A 14,535-nucleotide genomic window follows, 5' to 3' on the forward strand; every position below is an offset into this window, starting at 1 on the left:
TCCGGCACTTGCTTCTCCCCTGTTCACTTTTGATCTGATCTCTCACAGGGCAACTTAGAAAATGAGGTCTTGAGTAGTATGTTCCATTATGAGAAGAGATCAAAGGGTCCTAGTGGGCCACTAGCAATCAGAGTTAGGGTTCTGTTTTTTAGGAAGCACCCAAAACTAATTAGTTTGGTATGAGGATGACTCTGTAGGACTGTGAGCCACAAAAACTGGGAAATGAGCTACGGTTAGCATCAGCTCTGTGTGGGCTAGAATTGCAGAGCGTTCACTGAGCTACTGAAGAGAGAGAGATGAGAGAAGACTTGAAAGATCTGGAGAAGATCAATGAAAGTGATGGCAGACTTGAAAAATTAGAGCAGGTGAGGAGGAGGGCAGGTAGAACATACCTGTCAGTTTCATGAAGCAATATGAGTCGTGCATTTTAAGTCCAGCTTCACGTTCAGAAATGGCTTTAGAGCCCTGTGACGTGAAGGATGCTGAGCAAGGAGCACACTCATTGTTTCCTGGGTGCCACCACTCAACGACCTTTTCTTTTAGACTTTGCCTCATGAGATTGCAACATCTGGAGACACTGTGCCTTTCAGCCTGTTTTTTTTTTTTTTTTTTCCTCTTTCTCTTTGAAATAACCTCCTCTGTCTTTGGTGGGTGAAGGAGAGAAGGGGTATGAGGAAAGGGAAGGTTGCCCAGGGCAGGACAGTCACCTTGGTGTGTATGCTCTTCTGTAGGCTATGGATTGTGAGAAGCCGAGAAGGCTTGGGGCCGTTTGGTGGCTTTCACTGGGAGTTTAGCACACCACTTTGTCATCACACAGGCCTGGATTCTAGTCTTGTTGCTCTTTACTCGTTGGGGGAAATTACTTGTCTGAGCTTCTGTTTTCTCATCCACAAAAGGCGAACAATTAATTGTAAACTTACCATGATGACCGTGCATGAGAAGTTCCTGGGCACAGTGTCACACAGAGATGCCCCATAAATGTTAACTGTCACTAATATAATTATTTCAGTGAAGCTCTGTGCTGTGGCTTGTCAGCCCCTATCCCAGCCCTCCCCAAAGAAGATCATGAATATCAGATGAGGGGCTGGGGGGGGACAGTAATATCAGCCAGTGAAATCCCGTTGGTTGGAGCTCAGGGACGGGCAGAGTGACCTGGGCGATGTCCACATTGCCCCAGGAGACAGGCAGCCAACCAGAGCCTGGATTGCCTCAAGGGGTCCCAGCCACTGCCACCAGCCTGAGCCCAGTGGGAGGAGGAGGGAAGGTTGCCTGTGACTTCCCCCTTGCATCTGCCATTTCTGTCATCAGGGACCCGGTTGGTTGATTGTCTTGACTCCTGCTATGGCAAGGGGGTTGCCGACCAGGCCTTTCCAACTGAGTAATTGGTGGGTTTGGGCTAAGCCGCAGAAGAAACGGAGAGGTGTTGTGACCATTGAACAGTGGCAAATTCACCGTTGGCTCCAGTAGGTATAATTCAGATCCAGGTTGGCAATGACCCAAGACAAATAGAGACGCACAGGCTCATTAACCAGGCCAGGAATTTGCATGGCTGGAGTATAGAGTTTTTTCTTTGGTCCTGCTTTGTTTGATTCCTTGTTTCCTGTTTTGCTGACAGCACATCCAGTTCTATACATCCGCAGCCGCCTGCCTGCCGCAGGGACTGCTCGTGCCCGGATTCTATCTTCCACCCGGTCTGTGGAGACAATGGAGTAGAGTACCTCTCCCCTTGCCACGCAGGCTGCAGTGACATTAACGTGAGCTCTGCAGACGCCAAGCAAACGGTAGGGGCTCAGTGTGTCCCTTCGAAGACTGCTTGCCGGCACCAGGATGGGCAGGGCTCCATGCACTCTCATTATCAGCATCCTGGCCTCCTCTGGGCCGCACCCAGCCTTTCTCCACCTCCCCTTCCCTGATGTCATGACCAGATGTCTACAGCCTAGAGTCAATCAAACATTGGCCAATGTCCAACAAATTCACATTCTTGAGGCCTAACAATGCTCAGAGCAGAAACAAGTCAAAGCACTCCATCAGCTGAGTCCTTCGAGCCTAATCCTGACGGATACTAATGGGCATCTCTGAGCCCTGCATCCTGGCCATGTTGCAAAGCCATATGCCCTGGCCCAGATATATCAAGCGGAGAGGGCCTCTGTGACATGAGCCTGGAAGGTTAGGGCTGGAAGTGGTAGTCGAGGGCATTTGAGTCAACCCCTCAGCTCCTAGGAACAGCCACATGACTGGCCTGAAGTCATGCAGCTATTTAGGGGCAGATCTGGGACCAGAATCCAGAGCCCTGCCTTAGCCTGGGGCACTTCTGTTCAAGGCCATGTGTCTTCTGGCCACCAGCCTTCCACTGAGGCAGCCCACATTCACTGTGGCAAGGTCCTATCCATCCCTCTATGAGTGCGACTGTCTAGGGTCAGCCAGCAGCAAACCAACTCATTTGTCCAGTTATTGAACAAAGTAAACACTAGCACAGCCACAGGTGCTGAGGACGTGGTGGTAAACCTATCAGACAAGGTCTCTGCTCTCATGGAGTTTGCATACTATCAAATACATGCTCAAGATAGTTTTAAAAAGTTAACCATGCCATGGAGAGATTTAATGGGACAGAGAGTGGCTGGGGCTTCCCTGAGGAGGTGACATTAGAACTAAACAGCTAGAAGAACAGAACCCTATGAAGACCTGGGAGCAAAGAATTCCAGACAAAGGGACCAGCAAATGCAAGCCTCCAGGCATGAATGTACTGGGCATGCTACAAGAGGAGAGACAAGGCTAGTGTTGGCACTGAGTGAAAAGCACCACCCTGCCAGGCCAGGGACCAGGCAGGCGCCAGAGGCAGCTTGGCCAGAGCCAGCCAGGCCAGGCTTCGGGGTCAAATGTTCTTTTCCCTAGGAGCAATGGGAAGTCTGTGCATGTACCATAAGGGTGCCCTAAGGAGTGAATGTGCCTTATTCCCTTAAACCTGTGTGGAGGGCACGGACAAGGCCAGCCCCCAGTGGCCACCCCCCTCTGTGAGGACAGGGCAAGGCTGCATCTCAGCCACCTCGTGGACAAAGGAGTGTGGCTGTCAGGCAAAGGGAGGGTGAGGAGCTAGGACAAGATGCTCTCTTAGTTGCCTTCTAGTTGGAAGAGTTTGTGGTGGCTTCTGTGGTTTTCTTATCTTTATTTACTTACCTCTGACTCATATACTTCCAGAAATAATCTTGACAAGTTTCCAATAACGACATAAGTACATCAAAATAAAAATCCATTAGCATAATATCAAGGAAAAAAATAGCAAATTATAAGGAAAAAATCTACGCCTAAAAAGTCCAGACTGAGGGAGGTAAGAGCAATATTGTATATAATTTATTTCTGAGCTTCTTAGGAGCCAAGGTAAAGAGGGTGCATAGTTCTCACTGTCTGGTAGAAGGAAGCATACGAGCTCATTAGTTCTAAATATTGGCCCTTTAACTGCTAAGACACTTAAATGGTCAGAGACTGGACCATCAGATACTGCAGGAAAGAAGGCAAAGACCACTAGACACAAGGAGTGGCTGACAAAGTGAGTTGTCCAACAGTATTGAGCCACATGGACCTGCAGACTTGAGACAGGGTCCTCCTTCTCTAGAGTCCTTTATAGACAGAAGGAATTCCTCTCAGGCAGGAAGCTCCAGAAAAGGCCTGACAGATGCAGAGTTCAGGGGATTCCATTGAGTTCCCACCGCTCTCCTCTTATTTGTACCTACCCCTACAATCAACAATGAACAGCAAAAACAACCTGCAAAACCACTGCTGCTGGGCTTGGGGGACATAGCCCAGAGAAGAGCCTTCCCAGGCCCCTGGCTCCAAACTGGGTGGACCTTGCCTGGTAGAGGGATCCTGGACACCCAGATGCAGATGTGACTGCTGAAGGAGCCCTGCCCATGCTGGATAGCTGGTTTTGGTGAAGACAGTTTCTGTTGCCCAAACAGTGATAGAGGCAGGACCCCTGGGGCAGCTCGAAACCGTCTGCTGGTCTCTGCAGCCTCACTCAGCTTCTCTGGAGACCTGGAAGGCGGAGGGATTGACACTTGAGGGACTCGGGCAAGAGCTGATGCAGACGTCTGAAGGGTGTGGAGGTGAAATAATAATGGTAGATTTCCCCCTTTTCGCTCCCTTTCCTCTTCTAGACCTATTTGAACTGCAGCTGTGTGACTGGCGGATCTGCATCAGCCAAGTCGGGGTCGTGCCCCATGCCCTGCGCCCACTTCCTGCTCCCAGCAACCTTCCTCATCTCTTTTGCAGCCCTGATAGCCTGCATTTCCCACAACCCCCTCTACATGATGGTTCTGCGGTGAGTGGCGTCTCTCAGGGTCCAGGGGCTCAGCTCCTCCTTCCCCACTTTCCCTTTGATTTGACGACCAGTCGCCCACTCTCATCTCTCCTCCCTTTTCTGGCCCTCAGAGTCCTTTCGCAATGTGCAAGTTTCGGTAATGCAGGAAAATAATACTGATGGCAGCAGGCTCTGTGCTGGGGTCTTCATTGCATGGGCCCATTCAGTACCACAGCCTCACGTGACGCAGGCCCTGCCAGTACCTCTGTCCTGCACCTGGGGGGTTATATCACCAATGCGGGACGCAGAGCCAGAATGGCTTAGCCACCTGTCAAAGCCAGGCTGCCTGGCTCCACGTTGTGGAAATGCCTGGAGGTTCATTGTTAAAGCCTAAAAGAACTGAGAGGAGGAAAGAGAACTCAGCTGGATGCATAAAGTAAAGGGAGGAAGATGAGGAAAGTTCCAGAGACAGAGAGATGGCTGTAGAGAAGGATGAAGTCCCAGTGTGCTAAGGAGCCAGGAGCACGTCCTCAGGTCTGGAGGAGAGGCTGGCCAGACTAGGAGTGGCGAGGTGGCCAAGCACGGCTGGCGCTGAAGTGCCTCTGGGCTTTTTACAGGGAATGACCCTCCCTTCACCTCACTCTCTGAAAAGGGGAAAACATTTCAACCAAGTTCACCTAATCTACCCCACTGCCCATCTCACTGTTCCCTGCCCTCTGTCCTCACCCATCTCACAAGCAGAGAGGCGAAAACACAGGATTTGGATTCCTGGTGCAGGTTCAAAGCCCCCGCTTTGCCACATACTGTCTGAATGTCCTCTGGTGTTGCCTAATGTCACCGAGCCTCAGTTTCCTCATGTATGAAACAGAGATAATGATGTCGACCTCAAAGGGTTGGTGTCAGCATTATACGGTAAATTGCTTTGTATACATATTGGTTAATTATGACTAATATTGGTTAATCATGACTTATTGGTTAACAAGTTATATTGGTTGATTATGACTGTTAACCAAATAATACTAATAATTATTAACAGCTAGTGAGTGCCCATGACCTGTTTTCCCAAGAGGGCTAGTTGATGAGTGGGGAGCAGAAGCAGCCTTTTGTTGGGATCTGGAATGTCACCCTGTTTAAAAGTTAGCGGTCAGGTTAGCTTGCAAGCTTCCAAGGCACAGTTGCTGTTGCTGTTTCAGTGATGCTGGCAGAGGGCACAAGACCCCTGGGTCAAAGACGGAGGGCTCAGTTCCTCACGGCACAGCACGGAGCATGACTTTGACTCACTGCTGGGTGCATCCACCCTGAGAAATGGCCCAGGAAAAGAGCAGTCAGGACACTGCTTTCTTAGCGCAACCAGCAAGAACGTGTGGGGATGCTCAAAGCCCGTGGCCTGTGGCCTGCCCCAACATCATTGTCTCCATCTTCTTTACTCTCCCCATCCTGTGCATATTCCAGTCCTGACACTTTCACCTGAGGCCCTGGAGTAGGGTTCCTTTCTTACATCCAGGGTCAGGTGGACCACGGTGGACCCACTAACCCTGAGATAAATCTGCATGGGGCCATGAGAGGAGAGGGGACAGGGTAATCTCATGGGGAAGTCCCTGAGAAGCAGGGAGAGAGGGCCAGTCTCTGTCAAATCCCCTCCCTGAGGACTGTCAACTTCAGGGATGGGGAAGTCATTTCAACCACAGGACGGTTTTGACTAGAAAACTTCTTTCCAATCTGGTCAGGGGCTGAGGTGAAAATGCAGAGAAGGCCCCAGGACCCCAAAATTGTTTAAAGATAAATTCCACTGGGAAAGATGACAGAATGGATGCTGTTTAGTGTGAAGAAGGAGAGGCTTCAAGATGACTTTGTAGGTGACCCAAGCACTATTTGTATCAGCCCTGGCCTCCAACCAAGCATGGGAATACAGGCTGGGAGTGAAGGTTAGCCAAAAACATGGAAGGAGAGAGAGGGGTCAGGAAGCCAGCATTAATTCAGGGCCAAATGGGGCAGAGACCAGAGGGGCCCAAGATCTCAATCAAAAGCCAGATTGGTGGGCCGGCCCCATGGCTCACTCAGGAGAGTGCAGCGCTGGTAGCGCCGAGGCCGTGGGTTTGGATCCTATATAGGGATGTCCGGTGCACTCACTGGCTGAGCGTGGTGCAGACAACACCGTGCCGAGGACTGCAATCCCCTTACCGGTCAAAAAGAAAAAAAAAAAAAGCGAGATTGGGGTGCCCAAGTCCCCTGCCTAACCCCAGTGACTATTTCGCTCACCGGGCCAAGCCTCAGGGGAGCTGGAGGAAGGTCCTTTTCCAGTGTGCTAGCAGAACCATGGTGGTGTGTGAAACAACCTGTGCGCGGAGGTCTGGGATTACTTCTGAGTTCCCCCTTGCTGTCCCCTCAACCCCAATGCTTGTCGCTGACAAGCACCCACCTGGCAGTGTGTGTGCTCAGAGCACAGAGAAAGCTGGAGTCAAGTCCCTCAGCAGGTGCCTCTGCTGGCCAGCTCCTGGCTCCTCACCCCGCTCTGCTGCACTCCCCAGCCAGGATGACAGGGCCACTCCCCCCACACCCAACTTCTTTCTGCAGCCAAACACATTTCTCCCTCTTGACAGAAAAAGGGTAGGGGCAGGACCAGCTACATAATTTGCAAGAACCAGTGCAAATGAAAATGTAAAGCCCCTGGCTCAAAAATGACAGATGCTCAACTTACAATGAGGTTACATCCAGGTAAACCCATCATAAGTTGAACATATCATAAGTTGAAAACACATTTAATACATCTAACCCAGAGAACATCATACCTTAGCCTAGTCTACCTTAAGTGTGCTCACATTAACCTACAGGTGGGCAAAATCATATAACGCAAAACCTATTTTATAATAAAGTGTTGAATATCCCATGTAATGTATTGAATACTGTACCAAAAGTGAAAAACAGAATGGCTTCACACCATCATAAAATCAAAAAATCAAGTCAAACCATTATAAGTCAGGGACCATCTGTATAAAGTTCCAGATAGCTCCAGCAGAGCGTTAAACCAAGCACGGGGCCTTTCTGGGGTTACAGGCTTGTGCAGCTGTGTAGGTCTTACACCCACAGAGCTAGCCCAGGGTAGGGAATTCTTTTAGCTGTGTGCAGAAGCCTGCTGCCAAGAGGCCCTAATTACACTTTGTACCAGGACTGTCTTTTACTGGTATAAGACACTCTATGGGAGCTGTTCAGACCTGCTGCTATAAACACCCCCACCACATCCTTCTGTCTGCTGCCAGCCTCTTCTGCCCTCCGCCTCTTGAATGGGGCTCTGGGCAGCCCTGAAAATCACATAGACCAGTGGTGGGGTCACAGATCACTGAGCCCCACCCCCAGAGCTTCTGATCCAGTAGGTCTGGGCTGGGGCCTGAGAATCTGCATTTTGAACAAGTTCCCAGGGGATGCTGATGCTGTGAATCCTGGGATCATTCCTGAGAACCCCTGACATAAACAACAAGAGCACTGAGCCAGGTGAATCCAGTCAGCCAGGTGGCTGGTCAGGTCAGGTGCAGGCAAGTTCTGGCTGGCTAAGGCGCCTGCCCCTGACTGAAGGACAGGGCAGCCCCAAATCCTGTTGATTCCTGTTTTCCTTTTCAGTGTGGTGAACCAGGAAGAAAAGTCATTTGCCATTGGGGTACAGTTCTTACTGATGCGCTTGCTGGGTAAGTGTCTAAGAGCCCCTGCCCTTGCCAAGAAGCGGCCCAGGCTATAAGGCATTGAGATTCACAGGGTACAGGGCAGGGATGTGGTGATCTCCATCTCATCTCCATGGTAAAGAGAAGCTGTGGATAACCAACAGCAGATGCCAAAACCCATGGGATGGTTTCCCTGATTGCTTGAAGTTAGGAAAGATTCCATCTATGGCATTAATTCCAAAATAAATTATATAATAAAAATGAAAAGTGGATACAGCTGAGAATACCTAGCTGAGAGTTAAAGGCAGGAATTTCTTAATCTTTCTTCAATAACTCACTGTAGGAACAAAACCTTGCATTCCTGCCCCAGCCAGGACAGCAGCTGAGCCTAGCCCTGGCTTCCTTCCTGTTTTATAAAATTCACTTCTCCAACCACTATTCAGCAAATGTGTCTTCTGAGTGGGGCCCTCTGTTGGCCAACCCTGCCTGCCTGCAAGCAGCCCACAGCCCCCCAGAGGAACTGAGCTGTGCACCAAATGATCAGCAGCGCCCAACAGGGAGGGAACACGTGGCTCTCCCTGGGTGTGTGGACTGCATGGTGGGGGCACATTGCAGGGCCTTTCCCGGACTGCTCATGCTGGGCTGTCCCTTCTTGACACATCCATGCACTGGATTTAATACAAGGCACTAATACAGAGAACCTTACAATGACAGGTAAACAGAAGTAAAGAGACTGAATTCAACTGAGGATGTATTTAAGGACCTAGTGGGTGTGAACTGCAGTGCGGAATATGGAGATTCCAGTGAGAGGGACTTCAGTTGCTATCAAGGTGTACTTATGACCTTAAGTGCTGAAATCTGGCGTCATTACCCACGGGCCGGGTCCACACCTCCCCCCAAAGCAGCTTCTATTACTACTTGCTCCTCTAGTCCCCGTTGAGCCCATTTGGACCCTTCCCTTCCTGTCTGTTTTATAAACACAGAGGACGCAGGGCAGTGGGCTCTACCTGTCCACCTGGCAGAGGCTATGTTGTCATCATTGCTCCTCATTTTCATTAATAACTTGTCATTTATAACTTACTCTAAAACCTCTGCTGGGAAGGAAATCCTGCATTCCTCCCAGCCCAACCAGCAGCTGGGACAGACTCCAAAGAGCCCTGCCCTGCTCCCTCCAGCAACCTTGAAAATGAGGACTCTTACCCACTGCTCAAAGCACTTGCTGCTTTTATTTTTCCATTTGAGCTCAGATAACTCGATGTGGGACCATAGTTAGACAACCCAGGCCTGGTGGGATTTCATGCATCACACAAGAACACAATTCCACTCTGGGGTAGAAAAAAGGACTTCACATTTATAAACTCCAGCAGGTTTAAAATTAACCCATTGGGATTTGATTGATAAGTTCTGGACTTCATTTCTACAGAGGGAAGTGTCATAGGAGGTCAATCTGTCTGGCCAGCTTTTATTCACCGTTCACCTGGAGACTTGGGAGTGAGCAGGGTCTGAATAGAGAGGCTGCTTCTTGAAGTTTCCGCTTATGGGTGGGGCCACAGGCAGAATATTATCTCTTTCTTTCCTCTGGAAGTAGCCTCTCACTGGGCCCTAAACAAAGTCTGGGTGGCTGTTCTCAGCATGATGGTTCTGAGAATGGGACGGCTGGTCCAGCCTGGGTGTCAATCCTGTACAAGCCCCTCCCCAGTCCAGTGACTGCCTAGAACTACAGCTAATGATCCAAAGCTGGGGAACATCCAGAACATTTAACAGCCAGTAGAGTATAACCCCTGCTGGGCCCAGTCTTACCTCTCAGCTTCTGGGAAGTTCAAGGGGCCTGGAGCAGAGGCTCTGAGCAGCCAGGATGTTAGGAGATCTTCTGGGGGGTGTTGTCTAATCCAATACGGCATTTTGGTGTCAGGGAAGAACATGGGATTTGAACCTCACTAAATCGAGGGTTCAAAGTTCAGCCCTGGCCCCTCCAGGCTACATAATGGTGAGCTAGCCCCGCTCACTTTCCTCCTGATTAAAATAAGGGCACCCACACCTCTGGGCCAGTGTAAGTCCTTGAGAAGTCTATGCCCTCGAGAGGCTTCTGCCACACAGCAGAGGTGAGTATATCACCACTTGGGACCAATCTAAAGTATACAGACAAGTAAAAACCATGTTGTATGTCTGAGCTGGCATCAAGTTCACCCCCGTGACTCATTCTTCCCTGAAAGGATGACCCAGGTCCCTTTTCTCTTCTAAGCCTTCTGATGAAAGAGAAATGCAGGCTTCACTGAAAGCTATTCTGCTTTCCAAAGTCTTTGTGATTCCCAAGGGTGGGGCAGAGCCATTCTCATATTTGAACTGTGCGGGTTCGCTGGGGGGCTTGGCTCCCCACCCCAGCCGGGCACCTCTGCCTGCAGCTCCACGTGACCTGGGCTCTCTGAACTCTTTTTCCCGTTGATGCCAGCCTGGCTGCCATCTCCAGCCTTCTACGGCCTCACCATCGACTACTCCTGCATCCGGTGGAACTTGCAGTGCTTGGGGAGGCGAGGGGCTTGCATCTACTATGACAGTGACACTCTCCGAGACAGGTGAGAGACCAGCACACACGTGTGTCATGGAGGCCAGGTCCAGGTCCCTAGCAAAGAGTGGTCATCTTCACGGTGGTTCATGTGAAGACCATCAGGCTTCCCAAGGAGAGGACCCTAGGTGCTGTCTCTGCAGGCCCTGACATGGACAGGGAGCAGGGGCCACCATGACAGGCATTTCAGGGCTCACAGGGAGCCGTCCAGGTAATAAGACCCAGAGCCACGCTGGGTGTGCTGTCCCCGCAGGCCTGAGTCTAAGGGAGAGGCCATGGCTGTGGGATGATGTCAGAGAGGGGGCCCCCAGTGTGGCTCCTAGCAGAGGTCCAGGGCTGGGGGATGGGCAACCTGCGCCACTGAGTTCTGCCCCCTTCCAGCCACTTCACCTGCTGCATCAGCACATGGACCAGAAACTGTGGGGAAGGTGGGCCTGAGGGGCTGGGCGGGGGCTCTGGTGGGCCAGAGAAGGCTGGGAGAAGGGTGGCCCAAGAGGCAGTGAGAAGATGCCCCTCTCCTCTGGCTCTGCTGGAGGACAGGACCCTCGGGACTGGCTGGGGCGCCAGCAGAGGGATGAGGATCGCTGCGTGAGGAGTCCTGCACCTGCTCCCTGCACACTTTCTGGGAGATTATACCCTTTGGGGTCAAAGAAATGAGGAAAGTGATCCCCACCTGGTGGTGACACATCCTTGCCTGGTGGTCCTGGCCCCAGGACACGGGCTGCATGCAGGGCCCCCTCCCTCACCGGTCCTGTCTCCTCCTGCCCGCAGCTACCTGGGCCTGCAGGTGGGCTACAAGGTGCTGGGCGTGCTGCTGCTCTTCCTCATCAGCTGGAGGGTGAAGAAGAACAAGGAGTACGACGTGCAGGAGAAGGCTGCCGGCCTCATCTGACCCCGGCCTCATCTGACCCCGGCCTCATCTGACCCCGGCCAGCGCCGCCTGCTCCACGCCTGCCTGTGCCCACTCATGCCAACACCTCGGCTCCTATTGGCTTTTGAATATGAAAGACAACCCCAGTCACCATTTACCTTCCCTTCCTCCCTCTCGTAAAGTCCCCACATGGTTCCTGAGGGCTGCCCTGCCTGTGGGTTGATGGGCCGGAGCTGGAGGGCTGGGTCTTTCTGGCCCCTTGGAAGGATCCTCCACCTGCCCAGGCTCTCCTCAGTGCTGGTCCCCAACTAAGGCGGTCCCTGCCCTTCACCAGCCCTGGGGGGGGCAGGAGGTCCTAAGTGGAGAGAGGAGAAGGGTCTCTGCCCTCCTTGCCAGGCAGCCCAGCTCTCCCTCTGACTGCCCATACTCTGCAAAGAAGATGGGTGCGAGGAGGAAGGGGTGGCTGAGTTACCAGTAGCCAGAGCCAGACTGGGGAGAGGGATGCCTGCTGTGGCCCCCTTTGCATCTGGGTTTGGCATCAACATAGAAGCCAGTGGGGGCAGGCTCTCCTCCCCCTCGGATCCTCGCGTCCTGCCCCTAGAGACAATTTTGGAAGCTGTCATGTTGAGAAGTCCGGCCCCCTCTTCATTACCCACACGCAGGCACCAGAGCAGGGAATAAGAACCCCAAGGATGGGTCATCCAAATGCTGTTCCCGTGAACCCTAGACCTTTCTGTCCTTGGATCTGCACATGTTTACCTCTGTCCTTCCGGGGGTACATTTCAAACTGAGAAGGCCACAGCATAGGGAAGACCCAAGGAGGGGCTGTGACATGGTCATGATGCCCAGCCTCCCACCCCCATCTCAGTGGGACAGGACCCCACATCTCAGAGTAAAGGGAAGACCCTCCCCACGCTTCCCTGTCTGGACTTCAGCTTGTACACTGAGGAGTAGCGAGAGGCAGTCTGCGATGTCAGCAGGCAGGTGATGAAGTGAGTGATCTCAACTGTCACCAACCTGGATGGCGAGCTGCAGCCCACAGACCGAGGCCAGCAAGGAGGACTTCCTGGTTTCAAACTTGCTTATTTCATCAACATTTGCTCAGCCTCTTCCCACTATTTCCAGGGAGGTGGGTGCCTAGGTTATGAGACACTGTTGCTGTGTGACAGAGGTTCAGAGTTAGAAGCCAATGAAGGAGGCCTTTCATCAACAAATATCCTATTTATTGGAGACTGACTTTGTGCAAGGCAGTGCCAGTATGTGGTTCTCCACTGAGCCTCCCTCAGATCTTACCTTGCCTCTCTGCATTTACAATAGGGCCTCCTCCCAGACTGTGCTCGGTGGGCAGCGTGGGACTGGGGGCAGGCACAGCAAGAACCAGAGACTGTCAAAAGGGACCCTTACCTGACCATTTATGGCCCCACCAGACTGACTCTGCACCTGGCTCTTTGCCAGGCAAAGACCTGACTAACTATGTCCTCTGGAGCAACTGGGCATTGGTCATTGCCATATACAACCCTCAAGTGCCAGTTGTCATGGAGGACCCCCTCCAGAAGCATACTAGAAGCGACCTCTGGAAAGGCCTTGTATGGTGATAAGCCAAAAAATCTATGTCAATGGCCAAACTACCATGAGACTTAGGTCTCTGTGGAAGGCACTGTTACAGACAGCCTTATTTCCAAAGCCACCAGCCTTATTTCCAAGGATCTCACTCAGGAAGGGAGGCTCCATGCAACCTCAGGGGCCAGTTTCAGCATTTGCAATGGTTCTGCTTGGAAAATGATTCCCTGCAACTAACCTTGGTCTTTCTCGCTATGATTTAACCAAATTCTGAAGGCACTTCCTTCAGCTGAACTCAAGGACAGTGAATGCCAACCTTCAGATTCTGGAAGATTGTTGTCTTCCCAAACCTTTATTCTATTATGATATTGCTATTAATATAATTTTGCTATTGGTGTGACTTGGTCATGAATTTGTGCTGTCATATTCGGAGAGCAGACAGAACCTGCACCTTCTGGGCAGAGGAGGTGTGCATGCCACAGCCCTCAGGGGCCCTTGGCCACGGGGATTAGAAGTGATGCAGCGCTCAACCTATCAGCCTGGAAACAAGCAGGCACCAGGTACTTCTGGTTCCTTCACAGAAGTTCTGCAGGTAACAGTCAAAGGCCCACAGTGCTGGGCTCTCAGGAGGCCTAATCACTGTCACGAACAGCTAAATCCATGATACAAAACAGAACTAATATTATAATCATAACTGCTCACTTGGTCACAGCCAGTGCTACTACTCCCCAGCAAATCTTTCCTCCCAACTGTCAGGAGGGAATATATGGTGTCACTTTCATTTTGCTTCTAGAGCAAAGCTTAAACTTCCTTGAGTGTAAGATGCTCATAGAGGATGTTGTTAAAAACATGTATTCCCAACCCCCTCCACCCAGCCCCAGAGTCTATTTCTGTGGGTCTGAGGGGAACCCAGGAATGGCACTTTTAACTGCCCCTCTCGTGCAGCTGAGTGGGTGGCCCTCAAACCCTGCATGGTGGGCCATCAGTGCAGCAGAGCCCTGGGGATGCCCACTTGTGCTTGGGCTACTGAGAAATGTGTAGACTCCATAGGCTTCCAGTAAATTCACATGTGAGTGACGGGTGTCAAGGTGCCTCTGCGTTCCTGATGGCTGCAACAAGGATGAGCAGGCATGAAAAACAACCCAAGAGGTCCCATTTATATTAGGCTCTTATCACACTGAGAGAAGGATTCTCACTCTACAAGCTTGGCTGTGCAAAAAAAGTCAGTTATTTCTTTAATACAGTTAACTCTGATTTAAAACCCCCATCCTGCTGACTGGCTGGACATTCAACACCAGCCATACTTGGGTCTGGCTCCCAGAGCCATCCAAAGGGTCTTGGGTGACTATGCATGCAAGAGGGACACTGTGGTCTTTGGTCCCTTCCCAGTTTGAGGCTTTCTAGTGGCCCTGCCTCTCATCAGTGCCTGGAAACCCTCAAAGGCCAGACCCCAGGGCTAGGGCCACCTGTCTGTGCACACGCACAGCTGTGCTCCCCCCACCCCCACCAGTCCTTCCACCACTCCCTCTTCCCACACAATCCAGTCCCTCAAGGACTGGACAAAAAGTCAGGAAAGGAAGAGTCTACAGGAACC

At 51.5% G+C, this 14,535-nt stretch overlaps 1 protein-coding gene across 2 annotated transcripts in view; it reads left to right on the top strand.

Moving 5' to 3' along the window:
- The window catches only part of SLCO2A1 (solute carrier organic anion transporter family member 2A1), an 87,493-nt gene extending 74,163 nt beyond the window's left edge, over window positions 1-13,330 (top strand). For both annotated transcript variants that reach the window (XM_063114613.1, XM_063114614.1), the window contains exons 10-14: window positions 1,616-1,781; window positions 4,152-4,315; window positions 7,910-7,974; window positions 10,397-10,520; window positions 11,282-13,330. In XM_063114613.1, coding sequence (XP_062970683.1) covers window positions 1,616-1,781; window positions 4,152-4,315; window positions 7,910-7,974; window positions 10,397-10,520; window positions 11,282-11,402 — 640 coding nt within the window. In that variant the 3' untranslated portion in view covers window positions 11,403-13,330. The remainder of the gene's footprint in view (window positions 1-1,615; window positions 1,782-4,151; window positions 4,316-7,909; window positions 7,975-10,396; window positions 10,521-11,281) is intronic.
- Window positions 13,331-14,535: the final 1,205 nt, after the last annotated feature.

This window comes from Cynocephalus volans, chromosome 11, assembly GCF_027409185.1.
Source record: "Cynocephalus volans isolate mCynVol1 chromosome 11, mCynVol1.pri, whole genome shotgun sequence".
Taxonomy (NCBI): domain Eukaryota; kingdom Metazoa; phylum Chordata; class Mammalia; order Dermoptera; family Cynocephalidae; genus Cynocephalus; species Cynocephalus volans.